The sequence below is a fragment of the Argentina silus genome (assembly GCF_951799395.1).
Source record: "Argentina silus genome assembly, chromosome: 3".
NCBI lineage: Eukaryota > Metazoa > Chordata > Actinopteri > Argentiniformes > Argentinidae > Argentina > Argentina silus.
The window spans coordinates 24,343,341-24,363,331 of NC_139657.1; the positions used below are offsets into that span (position 1 = coordinate 24,343,341).

Sequence of the window (19,991 nt, forward strand, 5' to 3'; positions counted from 1 at the left end):
TTGTTCAGCTCATATCCCAAGAATATAAGACTGGAAGTACCAGAAATACAGAACATTACAGTACTACAAAATTCAAAAACATGAAATGCAAAAGTGAACATCTCTTTATTAAGGATAACACAGCAGTGTGCGGAAAAGTGTTGATTTATATCATGGTGTTTGTTTGAAACAGGTTTCATTCAGACAGTTTAGTGTTAAATTACAGTTAATTAGTTAATTCAAATATCATGTTGTATATTACACTTCCTGAATTAGACATTCTTACAAATTGAAACATACTGTTGCTATAATTCAACTGCAGATTTAGTTACAGTAAGTAGATGCTACCACCTACAGGCCACCAATGAATGCTGCACCCAAAATGCAGAAAGCAGTTCCAACAACATTATTTCATAACCCGAGGCTGCAGTAGTATTATCTAGACTCCTTCTGTTCCTTGGAACTTTTCCTGCTGCTGGTTGCATTTTTTTGGACATTCCAAACACAGCCGGTCTATCTGTGCTTCTGAAACCAACCAAGTATGGAAATCAGGCAATTGATGCTACTGAGGCCTGTGTAGCCCGCAGAGCTAAAGCCTAGGCATTAGCTCTGGGAACAGACAGATCCTTGATAAGGTTACTGATCCTGTAAGTGTACGACCACAACACTTTGGTCTGACAAATAAGAATGTTATTTTGCATTTCCTATTACACAGAGATGCACAGTAATAATATGTATAATATCTATTTCACAGCCAGCTACAGTAAGGTTCCAGTGGCCAACATTACAAACTCAGTTATTTTTGGTCAGATTTTAACAACACATTTCTTGTGGATTAAAGGGACACATCACTATTCTTTGAAGTGTCACCTCATTTTTGACATACTTACATAATAATTTATAATTATTATTGTATATAATAATACATAATTTTATCCATAAAATAATTAAGTAAGTACAGCATCTCCTGGTTAGCATTTGAGTAATGCGGATGGAAATGGTAGGGGACAGCTGCTGTACATTGCTTAACTACCCAATGGATTAATTAAGGGATGAACTGACAACATCCTAGGGAAGTAAAAAAATTATGCACAAATTCCAAAAATAGTTACAGTTAATAAGCAACAGCTAGTCGTTGAGTAATATACATACACAAAATAGCTAAAATCTTTAGTTATCCTAATATGAATAACATTTTGTTTGTACGATAAAATAATTAATGGGCACCAATCTTTCAAACGTTTAACAAAAACTAAATTAGATCACTTAATCTATAGAACTATTTTAGATCTAATTAATATTTCAGGGTTTCAAAGCAAATAGTGTCATCCTGATTTGTTTGGTTAAACCATCCATGAGACTCAACTTATCATTTCTACATGTCATTAAAATAAAAACCCATTCACATTAAGTATGTTATATGATTTCAATTAAATTCACGTGACTTTAGTAACTAAAGGTCAGTGTCATATGCAGAAACAGAGCTGCCTAAAATGTTTATACCAAAACATCTACTACTACTCAGTTTTCAAAGTGCAATTACTTCAGTTAAGATTATAAGAGTAGGCATCACCAAGCAGAACAAAAACAATTAGATGTGATTGTTGCATTACATACCCTAAATATACCTCTACAGTTGATATACACGTCCATGTTTGAGAGCATTCATGTAAAAATCATCTTGTAAATGTATGGAAAAGTGAAAAAGAATAGAACATAGATGAGAAAATAACCAGTGGTTATTGCTAACAGTGAATAAGACATCACAGCAGGCAAGTCCTACAGAGAAAACCAAATCTTCTCTATACACCCCAAAACCATTCACAATGGCCGAAATCCAAACTTCAGATTCATGAGCGTTGACATTTGTTGTGCATCATCAACGCATGATATAAGCAAAATTCTGAGTTACCCACATGGAGCTCAAGTTAGGATTCGTTAGCGTCAGCTTGTTTCGTAGTGGTTACTTCAAGTGGCTCAGTGTTGTGTTTAAGGTCTGTGCGGGTGGCCTGCCTCATCTGCCAGGTTGAGGATGTAACCAGCTATATCCTCCTCCGTAGGGGCGTCAGACATGACCCAGGATTCATTGGCAGCAGTCACTTGCAAGCGGCATATCGGACAGTTTTTGCTCTGTCCACTCCTATGAAAACAAAATTGTTCATTTTGTTAAAGAAATTACCCCAGAAAAAGGACTGTGTTTACATTAAATTAGATTTGTCTGTGGATGTACACTGTTGATATGCAAACATTAGCCGCTTTTGGACAGTGGTGCCAAAAAGCCCAGTGCTTCGAGCTTACAACAACAACAACAAACTTGTTTGAATTTCCACAGCTGGGCTTTCTAGTCACACCCCGTATGATCTCCAGCTTGTTTACATTGTGCAGATTGTAAGGTGGTGAATGGAAACATGTCAAATGCACTTTGTGTAACGTTTAAATTTTAAGCTATTTGGTTTGAGCGCTATTCAAATACATTTCATTGTGTAGTTACAACAAGCTATGCCTGCTACCCACCGAGTTCGATGATACAAATATCCCATCCACCCTCTAAACCCGTTTGGCCTCATAAAGACCAGAGGGGTAGAGGAGGCTAAAAGTCCTAGTTTTAAGCACCGTATAGAAGTAGAAATTCTCAGCTTTAATTTAATGGGGTGTTTTTTCAGATTGGGTTCACCATTTAGAAAGTACAACTTTTTCTAAACTATTTCAGGGCTCCAAAAGTATTGGAAAAAATCATATGTCCAAATAAAGTACTCTTAGTTTAGTATTTGGGTGAGAATCCTTTGCATGCAATATCTGCCTGAAGTTTGTGACCCTTTGACCCCACCAAGCGCTGGGTACAGTGCCTATAGAAAGTCATCATACCCTGTGAAATCTTTACCTTTTGTCACATTACACCCTGGAAATTAAAATAAATCAAATCTAACTTTTTTGAGCTGTATGTACACATTATAACCCTCATCATCAAAGTGAAAATAAACATTTTAAAAATTCTGGACAATTATTAAAAAGTAATTAGTGAAATACCTGGTTTGGTTAAGTGATCAGCCCCTTAGAGTATACCATTATAAACTTGCTCAGGTGCGACCAATCAACTTCCAGATCAAACACCAGGCTAATTGCCCCCCACCTGACATCAATTGTAGTGGTTTTGATTACTTCAGAATAAAACCAACTGTTTCTTGAGGATTACACTACTAGAAGTGCATGGTTCTGCAAAGAATTCACCATGGTTGGAAAAGTACTTTCAAAAGGCCTCCGGGATAAAGTTGTAGGAAGGCACAAGTTAGGTGAAGGCTACAAAAATAGGCTTTAGCTATCCCTCTGAGTACCATTCAGAGCATCATTAAGAAGTGGAAGGCGTATGGCACCACCAACACCTTGCCTAGATCAGGCTGTCCGTCCAAACTGGATGACCGAGCCAGGAGGATATTGATCAGAGAAGCTACCAAGAGGACAAAGGCAACTTTGAAGGACTTACAAGTCTTTATTACTGGTCTGTCTGTGCATGTGACAACAATCTCACAAGCTTCACACAAAGCTGGCCTGTATGGCAGGGTAGCAAGAAAGAAGCCTTTTCTGAAAAGGTGCCACACTTAGTCTCGTTTGTGCTATGCAAAAACACACCTGGAAGATTCTGTTGCCATGTGGAAAAAGGTTTTATGGTCAGACGAGATTAAGATTGAACTTTTTGGAATGAACCCCAAGCGCTATGTTTGGCGAAAACCAAACACAGCACACCACCCAAAACACACCATACCTACTGTGAAGCATGGTGGTGGCAACATTATGTTGTGGGGATGTTTCTCTTCAGCGGGGACTGGGCAATTGGTCAGGATTGAAGGGAAAATGGATGCTGCCAAGTACACCCAAATTCTTGAGGACAACCTGCGTCCCTCTGCTAGACAGCTGAAGATGGGCAGGTCATTCACCTTCCAACACGACAACGATCCTAAACATACCGCCAAAAGAACAACGCAGTGGCTTAAGGATAGAAAGGTGAATGTCCTTGAGTGGCCAAGTCAGAGCCCTGACTTAAATCCGATCTGTGGATGGACTTGAAGAGAGCAGTCCATCGCCACTCACCACGGAATTTGACTGAACTCGAACAATTCTGCAAGGAAGAATGGGCAAATATTCTCCAATCTAGGTGTGCAAAGCTAGTAGAGACATGTCCAAACAGATTGATGGCTGTAATTGCAGCAAAAGGTTGTTTTTCATTTTTTATACATTTTCAGAACTGTCGCCTTTTTTCCCCCCATTAGTTTGACGTTGTATGGCTAAATTTGTACATAAAGCTGGAAAAAGTTTATTTTTTTAATGGGTTTTGATTTCTGGCTGTACGACAAATGTAGTAACTATTTCAAAGAGGTATGATGACTTTCTATAGGCACTGTATATTCTCTGGTGATGCCCTGCCAGGCCTGTAGTATTGATTCTAGCCTGAATAAAGGCTCGAATCAATACTAGATGCTTTCTCACTACGCACCAAATCCCATCCATGACTACTGCTGTGTTGTGTCTCTCTTATGCTGTGTTAAGCTCTCTTATGCCTGCACAAATGATGTAACGGAAAACACACCCAACTAACCAGAAACACATAAAGCCAATTTTCCAATACTTCTGGTGCCCTGGAATAAGCGGTCTATGTATAAAAATAGTTGTAATTTATAAATGGTGAAACCAATCTGCTGAGAATATCTACTTTAACCTCATAGTAATTGTTTGATTTTCAAATCCCAATCTGTATAAAGCTAAAAGAAGACAAAATGCTTCCTCTTTCCAATGCTTATGAAGGGCACTGTATTTCCTCTTGGTCATAGGAAGTATGTGTGTGTGTGTGTAGTTTGTTCTTACCATTTGTCAATGCACTTTTGACAGAAGCTGTGTGCACAGGGAAGAATGAGGTCAGCCTTCCCATCCATGCAGATACAGCATTCCTCCTCATCGGTCAACTGCTTCACCCTATATGGGAATATCAATATCAATGCCAGCTACTCACAGACATTTAAAACAAATGTTATGCACACAGTTTCATATTAGGTGCATCTTAATATTCAGTGTACACAAGAAATGTCTGACTTGTAATCCATTCATCAGCTATACATGCATGTGCGCACACACAAGGTGTGTTTAACCTTTCCTTATACACACACAAACACAAATACAGGGATGTGTATTACCTGCCCATCCACATGCTGGCTTGGCAGGAGTCCACTGAGGAGAGCTGTCCAGACGGGCCCTCTCTGGCACCCTCTGCTGACAATACCTCTGCTGCCTGGCTGGTGATATCACGGTACAGCTGGATGAACTGGTACAGATTCATGATGCGCGAGGCCTCCAACATCCCATTCTCTTTATTGATCTGCCAGAGCACAGGGTAACATCAAAACTATTTTGTCGGTATAAGAACATACACATGCCAAAAGGGTAGGCTAATGAATGGAGACTGGTTGGTAATAACATGTCTCATTGATGAGTGGCCAACTCACCTTGGTACACACTATTCTCACAGCCACTTTCCACAGGGCGGAGGCGTCAGAGTCTGGCTGGACTTCAAAGAGCAGGTGCTTCTGTTGACCAGCAGCCAGCCTGGCCGTCCTGCCAGCAGCCATTTCACAGTAGTGGGGAAAAACATGTCAATTCTTTGGACACCAGGGAATGTTTTAAAAAATATATATATATATATTTTTATGGCTGTTAGTTGTTCGGACAGGAACAACTCAACAGCTGTGGAAAACGATTAGGCTATCAACCGGCCCACACTGTATACACATCAAGAACATAGCCTCAGCGTACACAATTCTCATGACAGAAAATAAACCTCAACTTTGGTGAAGTAGGCTAAGTCCATCTTGTTCTACTGTTATGGAAAATACATTGATAGAACAGTTTGAAGGATATACACTTTCATATGACTGATACAACTTGATGACACTCAACTCTTTCTCTCTTTCCCCCCTTCTGACTCACAGGTGGCAACACGTGTCTCCGCGTGTCCTGCAGACATTTCTGCTTGGATGTCAGCCTACCACCTCAAGCTCAACCTTAACAAGACTGAGTTGCTCTTCCTCCCAGGGAAAGCCTGCCCTCTCCAAGACTTCTCTATCACAGTAGAGAACTCTACCCATACAGCCAAGAACCTTGGGGTGATCCCTGACAACCACTTATCCTGTGTGGCGAACATCACAGCGACAGCACACTCCTGTAGATTCTTCCTCTACAACATCAGAAGGATACGTCCATTCCTCACCAGAGAAGCAGCACAACTTTTAGTCCAAACACTTGTGATCTCTCGCCTTGAATACTGCAACCCACTCTTGGCTGGTCTCCCCGCCTCCACCATCAGGCCTCTGCAGCTCATCCAGAACGCTGCCGCCCGTCTGGTGTTCAATCTCCCCAAATTCTCCCATGTCACTCCCCTCCTCCGCACCCTTCACTGGCTCCCAGTAGCAGCTCGCATCAGATTCAAGACCCTGGTGCTTGCCTACCTGGCGGCAAAGGGAACAGCCCCTCCCTACTTGCAAGCAATGGTCAGCCCCCAAACCCCTGCACGATCACTCTGCTCTTCCACCTCGGCTGGCCGCCTGGCACCGCTGCCTCTAAGTGGATGCAGCAGTCGCGCTACTCGGTCACGGCTTTTCACTGTCCTGGCGCCCCGCTGGTGGAACGAGCTTCCCACTGCTGTCATGACTGCAGAGTCACTACCAATCTTCCGCCCTAGATTGAAGACCCATCTCTTCAGGCTACATCTTAACGGTCCCTCCTAAAGATCTCTTCACCCCTACTACCCCCCTGTACAAGTTTCTCTCCTGTTTTAAAAAAATAAAAATAATTCCTTCTTCTAGCATTGTGACTGCCAATAGTCTCTGGTCTGAGCATTGATTACGTTATCTTATGATGACTGATGGATAGATGATTCACTTACTTAAACAAATGTATTTGTTGTAAGTCGCTTTGGATAAAGGCGTCTGCTAAATGCCATAAATGTAAATATGATAACATTTGGTGGCCTATTATTACATCTACTGCCAAGGTCTAACATTACCTATGTTACATTTGGTGCTGTGACCGGGATACTCAGAGCTGGTCCATATGCCTCAAACGTTGTTTTCCGCTTTTCGCCATCCATGTCATCGCCAACATTTTTTATGTGCACGTTGGTAAACTCTCTAGCCTTGGCGCCATGTTAGCCCTCACGTTCTTTGCGAGATGTGAAGCATCCTACGAACACTTTTCTGCAACATGCTGTTCATTTTCTCCATGGCTCTATCAGCAGCCTCGTGGGTCTCAAAGTGCACAAAGCTGTGGCCTTTTGAACCATTTATCACCACAAACTACCTTTCCATGAGAGGATGTTTCCAAAGGCAGAGAAGGTCAAAGTTCATCGAATATATCCTAGGGATCGACGAATGATCATGTCCCTGCATTGGACCAGCAGGGCTGAATTACTCATACAACATGGCCTCTGTAATATCCTGATCCTAACATACAAGCAGGTCATCGGGTAACTAGGTGCGCTGGGGTTCATGTCTGATGATGGCGTGTGCTCTCAGACTGGAGAATGATAACTGTGTCTAGCAGACTGTACTCTTCAGAATTGCCACCAAAAAACGTAGGTGACGATTCATTCCTTTGATTGCTTCAAGATTTAAATTTGCACGCAAGCCAAAGATCAAGAATGTGGGCAAGGTTAGCGAATGTCGATAGCCTAGCTACACAATAGCTTGAAAAATAACTTCAGGGCCTCTGTAATCTTCACAGCTCGCTATTGTTAAAATAACGAATGCAATATCGACAATTCCAATAAGACAATAGAATGTAAATGCCTTCTTTTAAGAAATTAGCAATAGCTATAAATATAGCAATTCATTTTTTTGTTTGGGACTGAGTTACATTGAGTATACTTCATATTATTTGGACATTTTACTATGGTCTATATTAGCTACTACAATATATGACAACGTTTGGTGCCAAGGTCTAAGGCTACCTATGTTACACCAACAATAACTAAACACAGACACCTAACTATCCTCAGTTTCTGTCATAGCTAAATTTACACCAGCAGAATGCCTTGTGTTTTGGGATTAGGCTGGGTTAAATCCCATGTGGGGCAATACTACTGTAGTGCTCTTGATTGCCACAGTCGACCTAATAAGCAGTGGTTTAATTGGATGGCGGTCCGTTATTTTGATCAAAGCATCTGGAAGGCATTTTCTTTCAATCAGTCCTAGAGCAATGGTCCTGCTCATGATTCTAGATTCCCACACAATCCTTCAAAGTTCAGCTCTCTATGTACATGCATCTATACCTATTGAGGTAGTAAAGTAGTACAGTACACAAACTAAATTGACAAGTATCAGAAAATGGCCGCCCTTACACATCGTTGAGCTCCGCCACCCTGCCCAGGAACTCCTCGTAGGTGAGGGAGCCGCTGTCGCGCACCAGCCCTGCATGTTTCACCAGCTTCTCAGGCAGGCGGGTCATCATCCCCTGCCCTGAGAGCTGCTGGCCCATCCTGAGTGCCTTCACTGAACAGCACTGTGGTAAGACTGGGCCTCATTCAGCACAGGCGCCTGGAGGTGGAAACGGAACCAAAGTCATTAACCTGCTGTGTTTAGAGGAAAATAACAATCACTTGTAAGTGACAAGCATGCTCAGTTATTCCGCTGTGATGTGTATCTGGGTGTTTACAGCCTAGGCTAAAAGGCTGCTACAAGTCTTTGATCAATTGCCTGTAAAATGAAGACTTGTTATTGGGGCAACTTTAGCTACATACAGTACATGTCGTCTATTGTCTGTCTCCAAAATATTTAGGAGGAGGAGGTTTATGTACTGTCATATCTACTGAGCACCTATTCAACTCAACACCACAAGAAGACGATGATGTCAGACAGGCTGAGCAGTTATGTAATCGACTCAGTACAGTACTAGCTTGCTAGCTGCTAGCTCCTGGCGTGACAATGGGTTAAAGTTATTGGAGATATTTTCAACCAAAGCCTTAAAGGGCCCCCACCTAGCTCTTAGATAACAATGAATTAGGCACTGTACTTAGTGTACTGTATTGGTGGTTATCAGTTGTAATCAGATGAAACTCTAACTTTATACCCAGCCGTCACACCATCTCTCAATAGCTATACCTATCTATCTTGCATAGCTAGTGAGTCTAGCAACAACAACAAAACAGATCAAATGTCGCTAGCTACACGCTGAGTGTCTATAAAAGCTAAATAGATACACTTATTTTGAAATAAAATGCAAGCTTACCTTGTACAACTATGTGTCAACATCGATATTGCGCAGCTGACGTTCATGTGTTGTTGACACAGTAAGTAAGCATACTACAATCACCACCTTCTTCAAACGAGAAAGAGGCGAGTGAATTGTCAGGAAAACAGTCGCTGTATGATGACGTTGGCGGGAGCCGAGCGATTTGTATTTATCATAACAAATGTGAACCAAAGGCCACAGTTAACTCAGACTAAAACAAAAGATAGGTTTATAGCAACATAACTTGTTGATAATTTGACAAATCAGCACACATAAATATGGAGCCAATATATGATATATATAGGGACATATATGCACAAAAGCTATACTATCATAACCAGGACAGGAAAGAAAAGATAGGCAATATTTATTTATGAGGAAGACAGGCGTAGCAGATATGTGTACTGCAAAAAAGGGTGTTGTGGTGGCAGAGAGGGGGTTGAATTGCATCAAGCGCAACATATCTCTGAGCGCACCCTCCAAAGTTTGATCGCACGCGTTAAAAATGCACCATGACGTCATAATAACCCTAAAATAAAACGGCTATGGTGTGACAGTGGTACGTAATAGACCCATTGTACACGGGGATGCGGATGGGAATATATAAAAAAAATTCTACAGTTTTTTTTCTACACACCAGGATGAGTTATTCTTTTGGAATTCCAGGAAGCCCGCTTTCGGTAGGTTGTGAGCTTTGTCTTCTGATGTTCCACTTGGGAAACGTCGGACAACAACATTTCGAGCCCGTGCCCATCAATTGCCGGTTTTCCATTTTACAATGTCAATGCAATGAGACTAAGGTACCCAGCAAACACAGCCAAGTCGTTGCATCGTACTGTTAACCTACTCCTTTTAGTAGAAGCAACCTTGTCAGAAGGTAGCCATTACATACCAATTAAATACTTCTAAGGGTCGCGACAACTAAACTGCGAAGCCTTTAGCCTATCTGGTACGTACGTAGCCAGTACGAAGTCGCATTGGCATATTTGGCAACGTTTTACGGTTGCCACATTACAGTCGATTATTGTATTTGTCCACAAGCTCACCACAGCCTAACTTCAAGGTTGCGGTTACGAACTGTGTTTTGCTGGGTATAGCCTATCTTTTCTCCATGTAGTTGAGTAATAGAATTCGTTTGTAATTGTGGAATATTTTTTATATATTAAATATAAAAAAAAAACTGCAATGTGACTCAGCTGGTGTTGGGTTTGGATCCTACATTGTAGGAGTCTACCACTTCTACTCCTGAGATGAAGAGGCTACTGAGTGAGGGAAGGATGCAAATGGACCACGGTGTTGTGATGCTTAGGCAAGACAGGGATGCAATGTGGACAGAACTGAGGGGGAGACAGAGAGAGGCGTTTCTGGGGAACGAGGTGATAAACAAGCACAATGAAAATATATTGGCAGATGACTGCAGGGCATGTTTGAAACGTTTTTCTAACCCTTAGTGCTGTTTCCTTCCACAGAGAATTGACTCTTCTCTTCACCCCACCTGGGAGGCCCCAGTGGGACATCACTCACCGTCTTCCCGTCTTCCCATGATGAAAGACAGCCCATCTCCTCACAGTGTAATCATCCCTCCTGTACAGGTCCTACTGCACTACCACACTCTTTATGGCAATACAACACCCTTATGTGGAAGTCACATAGGATCCCGGAGGTCCCCCCTCATCTCCGGCCCACCAGCCGGCCAGCGTTCTCTCCCTCCACGCCCGCTCCCCCAGCGCCCCACCCCTCACCTTCCAGACCCTTGTAATCTTCCTTCGTCCATGTGCCTGAACTGGCCCAAGACCCCCTCTTCCTTTCCAGAACTTCCAGCGACCATCCCAGGCCATGCTCAGTCTTCTTTGACGCGAAGAAAGCTACTGCGGTCCGTGGTTACAAAACAGAAGGTCCATTCTGCGATTGCATTTGCAAGTGGGAAAGAGAATGGAGAAGCAGACAGTTCCCCGGCCATTATAGCTCCCCCACTAACACAGGAGGGGGACCTTCCCAGTGGACCAACAGTTGGACATCAAGCTCCTTCAAACCTTACCAAAATGGAATGGCTCCAAAGAGAGACAAAAAGGGCATTGTTTCTCCTGAAAAGCCTACAGGAAGAAGAGAAGATACTGGAAGAAGACCAGAAGGCCAAAGAGGAGGAACGCATAAAGTGCATGAAGAGAACAACTTTTCAGCAAAAAAGAATGAAAGAAGAGGAGAACAGGAAAGAAAAAGAGAGGAAAAAGAGCCTTGAACAAGAAAAGAAAGAGATTAAAAGGAGGAGAAACGTCAACAGAAGGAGAAGAAACTGAAATTGGAGGAGGCAAAAAAGCAAGAGAAAGAGAATAAGAAAAAGCAAGAGAAAGATAAGAAAAATAAAGAGATTGAAGAGAAGATTAGACTGGAGGAGGAAAAAAATAAAGAAAAAGAGAATAAAGAAACGGAAAGGAAAAGAAAAGGTTTGCAGAAGAAGAGAAAAGGAGACTAAAGGCTGAAAAGAAAATACAGGAACAGAACAAGAAAATGAAAGAGAAGGAACACAAGATTGAGGAAAATCAGCGGAAGAAAAAACAGGATCAGGAGAGGAAAGATAAGGAGAAGCAAGAGAAAGAGAGAAAGGAGCAACAGAAAACAATGGAAAAAATGGAACTTGTAATGCATAAAATAAAGGAGGCAGATATGAAAATAACAGACAGGGAAGAGAAAGGAGAAAAAGAGAAGGAGAAAAAGAGAAGGAGAGGGAGGAAAAGAAACATGTATTAGAGGAAAAGGAGACAGAAGAGAAAAATGTGGAGAAGCCGTACAGATTGAAATCGGCAAAGGAGCAAGTCAGAGAGAAGATGGCAGAGAAGGCAAGGGCAAGACTCAAAAGCCAAACAGGAGAATGACGATTAAAGAGAAGAAGAAACTTGTAGTGTACATTTGTTGACTTTTCCATTTCTCACTAGCTATCTTGGTGTAAAGGTTTGGCATTCGGTAGGCTACTCTGACACAAACACTATCTGTGAGTGAGGAGCTACAAAAAGACCTCCAGTGGCTGTTGTGAAGTTGGAAAGAAGATGACCATTAAGTCTGCTCATTTAATTTCACCCATGTTTCCACACAACACTGCTGTCTAACATTATAGTGTACATTGTTTCCATTCTGTATGTATTTTTAAGGTAAAAACAGCACACATTTCATATCACCAGTAGAGGGCAGTGAAACTTCACACTCATCCCAGCCCTCCTACCGTCCTCGTTTGGAATCAAATAATGAGCAGCATTTTCCTTTTATTGAAAAAGTGAAGATCATTTTTAGGTAACATGCAACAGGAAACAAGAGACTTTATGTTTAAAAGGTGCAGGTTGAACAGACCTTGGACAGAAACAACACTGAAATAAATAGATGACAAGGGATCTGCAAAGGAAACCATTAGTTTGATTATTTACATAATAAAAAAGATAAGTACTGTTAAAACAGGTGCATATATACAGTATAAGCATTTATAGACATAGCAAGAACATTGACTTACTCTGGTGTGCACATTCAAAAAGAGACAACCGTTATCTCATCAGAATCTCTTATTTCTGTCGTTTCTACAATTGTCACCAATGTCTCAGGCAGACCTGAATATTTTGCGAGGGGGTGCTGCCTAATATGTAGTGAGGGGGGTTCTACCCAGAGAAAATGTTGCATATCACCTGTTAAACAAGCAATTCTGGTGACTTTTGATGGAGAATAACATAGTGGTTAGTGCGAGTGTAAAGCGTGAAATGATCGGGTTTCAGGTAAATGACACAAGGCCTCCAGCTGAAGGCGAAGTTCACCCATCCGGACCCGATATACAGCTCTGATCACGAGAGCGTTGCATATACAGTATTTGTCAGTATATCAATCCCAACTCATCCAAACCTGCACTACAATATAGCAGGAGCCTGTCAACACGCACCAGCACACAAAGTGATCGCATAGTGAGGGAGAGCAACATAATGCGAGATGGAGTAAGGTGAACACCTCTCATTTTGGCTATTTGTCCCGATTCCGACAATGACAGAAGATGTCCCCCCCCCCTTGCACAGAACTTGAGACTGCACAGATGCACTGCCCCAGTCTGTTGTCACCTAGCCTTGACTGAATTCTAGTAGGGTTACATTTTGAAGTCAAACAATCCCAATGCCTACAGTAATACTGCCTAATTGCCACGCAATTCGAAGTTAATAAAGATTCACTTCTTATGTAAGTCACGCAAATTTACAAATTGACTTACCCTCATGTAGTGTATTTTCAACGCATCAACCAGCACACGCATTTGGGAATGCGTACAATTGTGTATAGGTACACAATTTAATTAGGAGACTGTGTTGCAATATACTGATGAAATTATCTCTTGATAATGTTCATTGCAGCTGTTTCTCTTATTGTTCGAAAGACATTGCTATGTAGATGATGTTCTTGTTTGTTGCAGTTTGTGTGCAACCAAAGCAGTGTGTGTCCTACTTCGGCTGATGTCTGTTAATAATACATCCCTAACAGGAGAAGTCTGCTGCAGGGGTAAAATGGATCACTGGGGCTCAGTTGTTGTAAAGGATAGGCCTACAATGGTGTCAGACAGTGAGGAGAGGAGAGTGTGTAGTGGCTAATTGGTCACACACAGTGACCATCAATGCTGTGCCCATTAGTCATTTATTGTACAGTGTCAGTGTAGGATCAGTCGTGTAATACTATTGCAAAGCACCAGTCATGACAATGATGTAGCTAGAAGTGATGGTACGGTGGCCAAACCGAAGCACCACAGTCCAATGGCTATAGTATGGCAATTTATTTATGGAGGATGACTTCGGTGAGGTCCATCTATGTAAGCTGCACTGTAATTAGTCAAGTTAGCAGGCCCCAGCACTGCTGGACTACACTCTACTATAATGGTGTCTTAGCACAACCTGCTACGGTTTCTCTTTCCCTTGTGGAGAGCTATCACGTTACCCCAATGAATATTTCATCTATTCTGCTGATGATAGGACCCTCCCAGTGCTCAGCCCAGTAAACAGACTGGAACTTCATTCCATTGGTAAGAACATAGCTTGCATTGAGTCATAGAGTTCCATCCACATCTAAAGCCTACTGCATCTACGGTTGCCTCTTGTGGAAATAGATCAGAGGATCTGTACTCAATATGGCGTTAAGAGCCACATCCCACGGTGACCTGCAGACTCTGTCGTTGCCAATCAAGCCCCATGCGTTGGACAGTGGCTTGTTCAAGTCCTTCTCCCTCAGCAGCAGCAACGTGCATAACGGGGGTGGACGACTTGGGAAAGAAGGGGTGGAGGAGTTGAAGGGCTTCCAAAAGCCCTTCAGGAGGCCTGTGCGTGTGGTCCGGCCTGTCAGTGCCCTCAGTGCAAGTGGCTCCTTCGTCCAGATCAATCACCTGCAAGGGGAGCTGGTGAGGAAAAGGAAGGTAAGGCAATGGAGAGTGTTGTTTGTGTGTGTGTGTGTGTATGTGTATGCATGTGAAAATATATCTTTCTTGATTGTTTCTGAACTGCACCTAGGAATGTGAAGACCTGAAGAAAGAAAACAAATATCTATCAAGTGAAATCCACATGGAGCGCATTATGATGCGAACAGAGAGTGAACTGACTATGAGGAACCTAAGAAACCTCAACCAAGAACTGCAGGCCCAAGTCAAAGAGGTACACACAGAAAACTAGGTGGGAAAGTTGAATATGGGTGAGAGCTTGATTGTAGATCAAGAAACATGAGAGGGGGTTGCAAACAATCTCCCTTTCTGTCTCTTTTCTCCAACACAAAACACAGCAGCACAGACTGATGGAAAATGGCTGATAAAAGCTCAGGATCATTATGAGATGATTTAAGACATTGTAATGCAGTCATACATACACACTTATAACTCAATGTGCTGTGTCTCAATGTGCTATGAACGCATTATAACTGTATGCTCTAAGTAAAGTGTTACTGAAAAGGTTTTCTCTTTGCCCATGGAGTGTAATTTTTGTGTCTTCATCTGACCACTCTGGCCTGTACAGGTAAAGCAAAAGCTGTACCTGAGCCAGCAGAGGGCAACACTGTGCTCACGGGCGGCAGAGGAAGCAAATGCATCACGGGGCCAGGCAGAGAAGATCAGGGCCCTGGCAGAAGCACGGGCACTGAACAGCAGGCAGGACAAAGAGCAGGCAGAGACAGACAAGAGCCGGCTGTACGAGGACCTACAGCAACTCAAGAAACAAGTATAAACAAAACAAAAAACAACAGTACAAAAAACATGCACACACAGTAAACACAGCACTGACAGAGAGACACATGGAGGGGGATCTAAGGCACATGTATTGGAGGGGGATCTGAGGCACATGTATTGGAGGGGGATCTGAGGCACATGTATTGCCTGTGTATTGTGATTTTGAGAGTATACTGTAGGCTACTCTATGAAATTGTACAAAATTGGGAACCCATGCAAGAGACCCAGTTACTTACTACTACTGTGTCTCCAACAGCACACAGACATGCAGCTTCTCCTTGCACAAACGGAAAGAAACTATTTTGAGACCAAGCTGAAGCTGGACAGGGTATCTGGAGAGAAACACACTCTCTTGGAGGAAAACCAGAGTTCGGAAGGGGAGAGAAATGAACTCAGGCACAAGCTGAGACAACTAACTGAAGACAATGTGAAAGTCAAAGAAAAGTAAGAACTTGAGATGTGGTATGCTGTGGTACATTATATGCCAATGATTTAATGCTAAGTATCACAACAGTCAAATAAGGTTCTTTGCTGCAGTATGGCGAGACATATATTAGTAGTTTATACTGTTCTATAAGATGGTGACAAAGCTTCACTATGTATGCAGTGTTGTATGCCATGTAACATGCTGGGTCTCTGGGCTCTCCTACTATGTACTGTATACTGTATCATCCTCTCTGCAGGGAGATGAGTTCCAGGCATAGGGCGCTGGTGGCCGAGGAGCAGAGTGAAAAGGCCAACCGGGGGCAGCAGGTGGCAGACCAGGAGAGACGTCTGGCAGAGAAGGAAAGGCAGGACCGCACAGCTGAGTGTCTCAGCTGGAGGGAGAAACACCAGGCTCTGGCAGACATCTTCAGGGCCCAGGAGGACCTCAAGTCTCAGAGGCAGAACAAAGCAGTTAGTCAGACCCTTCTCCTCTCCTTCGTCGATAAATTATTAATTAAGGTTGTAAGCAGGAATACTATGGTTATCACCATGCATTGCAATAATGAGTACCGCCATCTAGTGGTCTGTGACTTAACACACAACATAGACTTGGGGTCGGCAACCTTAGGCACGCGGCAGCGTAATCATTGGCACACTGGCGATAAGCGCGCGGATTTTTAATTTATTTATTTTTTCAATAAATGTTCAAGTGCCCTCTCAGCTGCATGCCAAATCACCTCTTGCGCGACCTGTCTTATTTAGTTTGATTGACGGTACGGCCTCCCGCTCACATTTCCCACAGGAATCGCAGTGCATCGGTTCAGGTTCGGTAGATGATGGCAACCCCGCTAGCTAAGAAAGCTGAAGTAAAGGTTCGTGCATTCCAGCCCTCACGGACAGAAGAGTGTGGTTTTGTTTTTCAGAAGGACCGTGCTATGTGTACTTTATGTTTTGAAAATGTTGTTTGCCGCACGTCATTTTGAGACAAGACACGAGAAAACTCAAAGATCGCCTGACAAGGCAGAATCCATCAAACATGCCATGTCCAGTTATGGGAAGCAAGCTAACACCCTCAAAGTCTTTGCCACTGCTAAAAAAAACCTTGCGACTGAAGCAAACTATTGCATTGCGAAACGCGGAAAGCCACTCACTGATGGCGGATATATTAAGGAAGCTTTTCTCTGTAGCTCAGAGGTTCTGTTTGAAGGTTTACCAAACAAAGAGACAATCAAATCAAGAGTAAAAGATATTCCCATGTCAGCTAGAAGTATTGAGCGACGCATCCAAGAAATATCAGCGCGCAGTGAACAGCAAAAGATGCTGTGGTATTTAACATTGTACTTGACGAGAGCGTGGACGTGAATGACAGCACGTTTGGCAGTCATGGCAAAATACTGTGATTCGACTGTAAGAGAGGAGCTCTGCTTCTTAAAGCCAATGTCTGACACAACAAAAGGTGAGGACATAGCCACGGTGTTTACGGAACATTTTGAGGAGCGAGGGATTGACATCAGGAAGATTATTGCAGTCACAACAGAGCTGTCAGATTAATTAAGGAAAAAGTCAGTCGAACTCCACTGCATAATACACCAAGAAAACCTCTATGCAAAGATGTAAAATTCAGATCTTAATTAGGTTATGGCTACGGTGGTATAGGTTATTAACTTCATAGTTCAGTGATCTGCTCTGACACACCAACAGTTCCCGTCCCTGCTCGAGGAAATGGACTGCACATACAACTATATCCCTCTCCACTCAGCGGTTAGGTGGCTAAACTGCGGAAAAGTTTTGGAGCGGTTTGTCGGCTGCTTTGAGGTCATCATGGCCTTCCTGGCTGAAAAAGGCCAAGACTACCCAGAACTCGAGGACGAGAAGTGGGTTGTGAAACTTATGTTTCTCACGGATATTACGGGACACCTCAACGAGCTCAATCTCCAACTGCAAGGTGCAGGGCAAACTGTTTTGGACATGTTCGACACATGGACGGCTTTTGTCGGCAAGCTAGCAATCTTTTCAAGCGATGTTGCGACCTCCACTTTCCGCTATTTCAGACACGCAAGGGAGCTCTCCTCGCAGCACAGCATCAGTACCGCTGAAATATGCAAATACATGAGCGAGCTTGAGTCGGAGTTCACAACACGATTTGGGAACTTTCAGTATGGAAAAGTATGGACCCATGTTATTTTTCTTGATAAAACCCGACAGCTTTGATGGACACGAATTGGATTTATCTCCAATAGACTGGTTGGATACACAGGACATGGAAATGAAGCTGATGGAGCTGAAGAGTTCAACACTGTGGGTGACTAAGTTTGCAGAGTTACAGAAACAACTAGAAACCACGGCAGTGCAAGATCACGGAACCTGCATCTTCATCTGTTGGACATCTGTACCGGAGAACTTCAGCTGTCCCTGAAACGTTGCACTGGCTTTGCTGACAGTCTTCGGGTCAACGTACCTCTGTGAGCAGATATTCTCGTATGTGAAGGCCGTGCTCAGCCCCTCCCGCAGAGGTTTGACAAGCGAACACTCCGAAGCATGTGTGCAAGTTGAAGTGACTAAATACAACCCCCAGATAATGGAGCTCAGCAAAAGGAAAGCAGGGCCAGGGATCAAACTGACTGGTAGGACACATGGGTTTGCATATGCAGCTGTTTGTCCATCTCTTTTTCCCCCCAACTCAGATGTGGATGTTTTCATGAGGATGGCAGCCTTCTTGTATAGTACTGGTATTTCTGTTTTATACACTTTAGTCTCCCTTTTTGAGGGGACGACGACGACAATTTTTTCAAGAATTAGTTCAGTTTATTGCTGATGAACTTTTGCTGACGAGTGGGAGGTTGGTGGGGTTAATGATCTAAAAATGATCAAAACAATGTCCTGATTATGAGAGAAAAATGTTTCTTTAAAATGTTGTTGCTATGCATGTAGCCTATATGGATGGAATAAAATTCCAGGATTGTTGGAAATGGTTTTTTGATGTGGTGTCATAATTAAACTTAATGTTAAACTTAATGTTGATATGGCACACTAATTAACAAGAACATTTCAAACTAGCACTTTGTCAAAAAGGTTGCCGACCCCTGACAGACTGTAAGAACAAATTCTGTTCATGGGAATATCAAGTATGTACTTTGATCTGTCTGCCATAGAAACACTACTCATTCAATATGTTTGTTGATTTGTATGGATGGTTTTCCCTCAGTGTCAAGCCAATATCAAGAGCTATTTTCTGTGCATGACGGAAAGTGACCAGAGGGTTAAAATACTAAAAAATCAAGATGGCACTCCCAGGAATTTCACGGTGAGGGGAATTCTAGTGGTTCTTTTGATAAGGTTAATCCACATTTTTCACTCCTTGCCCTGCCTCTCTCTGCTACTGTGCAACTACTTTCTTCCTTGCCCTCATCTCATACAAGAGTAAAACATATTTTGAAAATAATATAAACATTGTGTTCCTATAAAGAAACACTGATATCATCAGTGTACTGTGAAATTCTACAATGTTTTTACCTCAGTGTTTCTTCCTCATGTAATTGCTTTCAGGAAGGGGATCCAGTATATATCTCTACACCAGAGCCTGGGGCTGAGGATGCTGGCAGGAGGTAACCAGTATGGCCAACAGACATTGAACCCAGTGGTAATACATATAGTATAGCGCAGATTGGGCATTAAAATAAACTTGAAGGCACTTTGTTTCACTTCAACGTACCGTAGTCTATTGCCATAAACATCCATATTGCGGGACAATGTTCTTAATGTTCATGTGTTACTACTTCCTTTTCCAGGAACATGTACAGAGTATCTGCCCCACGAGCAGGAAAGGACTTGGGTCCGTCTCACTTTGGTGATCTCTCTCCTATGGGAGGGGAGCCGCCCGAGGCTGGATCAGCACGGAGAAGCAGGAAAGTGGTGGAATATTTCTGGATTCCAACAGATGAAGAATGATGAAGTCTATGTACAATTTACCGCATTCCTCAAGCCCCACTTTTACAACATTTAAAATAAGAGTGATGTACTAAAAGGTGATGTACTTTTGTAGTGTATTCTAATGGAATACATCACAAACTGTAGAAAGTAAACATACAAACTGGTGTTT

At 42.6% G+C, this 19,991-nt stretch overlaps 2 protein-coding genes across 3 annotated transcripts; one reads left to right on the forward strand and one right to left on the reverse strand.

Moving 5' to 3' along the window:
- Positions 1 to 86: 86 nt before the first annotated feature.
- rnf141 (ring finger protein 141) lies at positions 87 to 9,375 on the reverse strand. Of its 2 annotated transcripts, none has more exons than XM_083666405.1 (6): positions 9,247 to 9,375; positions 8,360 to 8,555; positions 5,472 to 5,580; positions 5,163 to 5,257; positions 4,837 to 4,944; positions 87 to 2,119 (listed from the first exon to the last, which is right to left on the reverse strand). In XM_083666405.1, exons 2-6 carry the CDS (start codon positions 8,494 to 8,496, stop codon positions 1,969 to 1,971), a joined length of 600 nt encoding a protein of 199 aa, XP_083522531.1. In that variant the 5' UTR covers positions 8,497 to 8,555; positions 9,247 to 9,375; the 3' UTR covers positions 87 to 1,968. The 2 variants fall into 2 exon arrangements, with proteins under 2 accessions (XP_083522531.1, XP_083522530.1); XM_083666404.1 differs by having other exon boundaries at positions 5,163 to 5,344.
- A 431-nt stretch (positions 9,376 to 9,806) lies between these two features.
- Positions 9,807 to 12,625, forward strand: LOC310801872 (uncharacterized protein). The gene is made up of 3 exons (XM_083666040.1): positions 9,807 to 9,929; positions 10,476 to 10,625; positions 10,719 to 12,625. The coding sequence occupies exons 1-3, from the start codon at positions 9,837 to 9,839 to the stop codon at positions 11,544 to 11,546; spliced, it is 1,071 nt and encodes a 356-aa protein (XP_083522166.1). The 5' UTR covers positions 9,807 to 9,836; the 3' UTR covers positions 11,547 to 12,625.
- The last annotated feature ends 7,366 nt before the right edge of the window (positions 12,626 to 19,991 follow it).

Bases quoted from the DNA above. Each gene is read 5' to 3' on its own strand.
- LOC310801872 (XM_083666040.1), top strand. From the start codon at position 9,837: ATGCGGATGGGAATATATAAAAAAAATTCTACAGTTTTTTTTCTACAC. The intron at 9,930-10,475 runs GTAGGTTGTGAG...CCTACATTGTAG, and splicing joins TTCCAGGAAGCCCGCTTTCG to GAGTCTACCACTTCTACTCC. The intron at 10,626-10,718 runs GTGATAAACAAG...TTCCTTCCACAG, and splicing joins AGGCGTTTCTGGGGAACGAG to AGAATTGACTCTTCTCTTCA.
- rnf141 (XM_083666404.1), bottom strand. From the start codon at position 8,496: ATGGGCCAGCAGCTCTCAGGGCAGGGGATGATGACCCGCCTGCCTGAG. The intron at 5,345-5,471 runs GTGAGTTGGCCA...GTGCTCTGGCAG, and splicing joins TGAGAATAGTGTGTACCAAG to ATCAATAAAGAGAATGGGAT. The intron at 2,120-4,836 runs GTAAGAACAAAC...TTGTTTTCATAG, and splicing joins CAAAAGTGCATTGACAAATG to GAGTGGACAGAGCAAAAACT.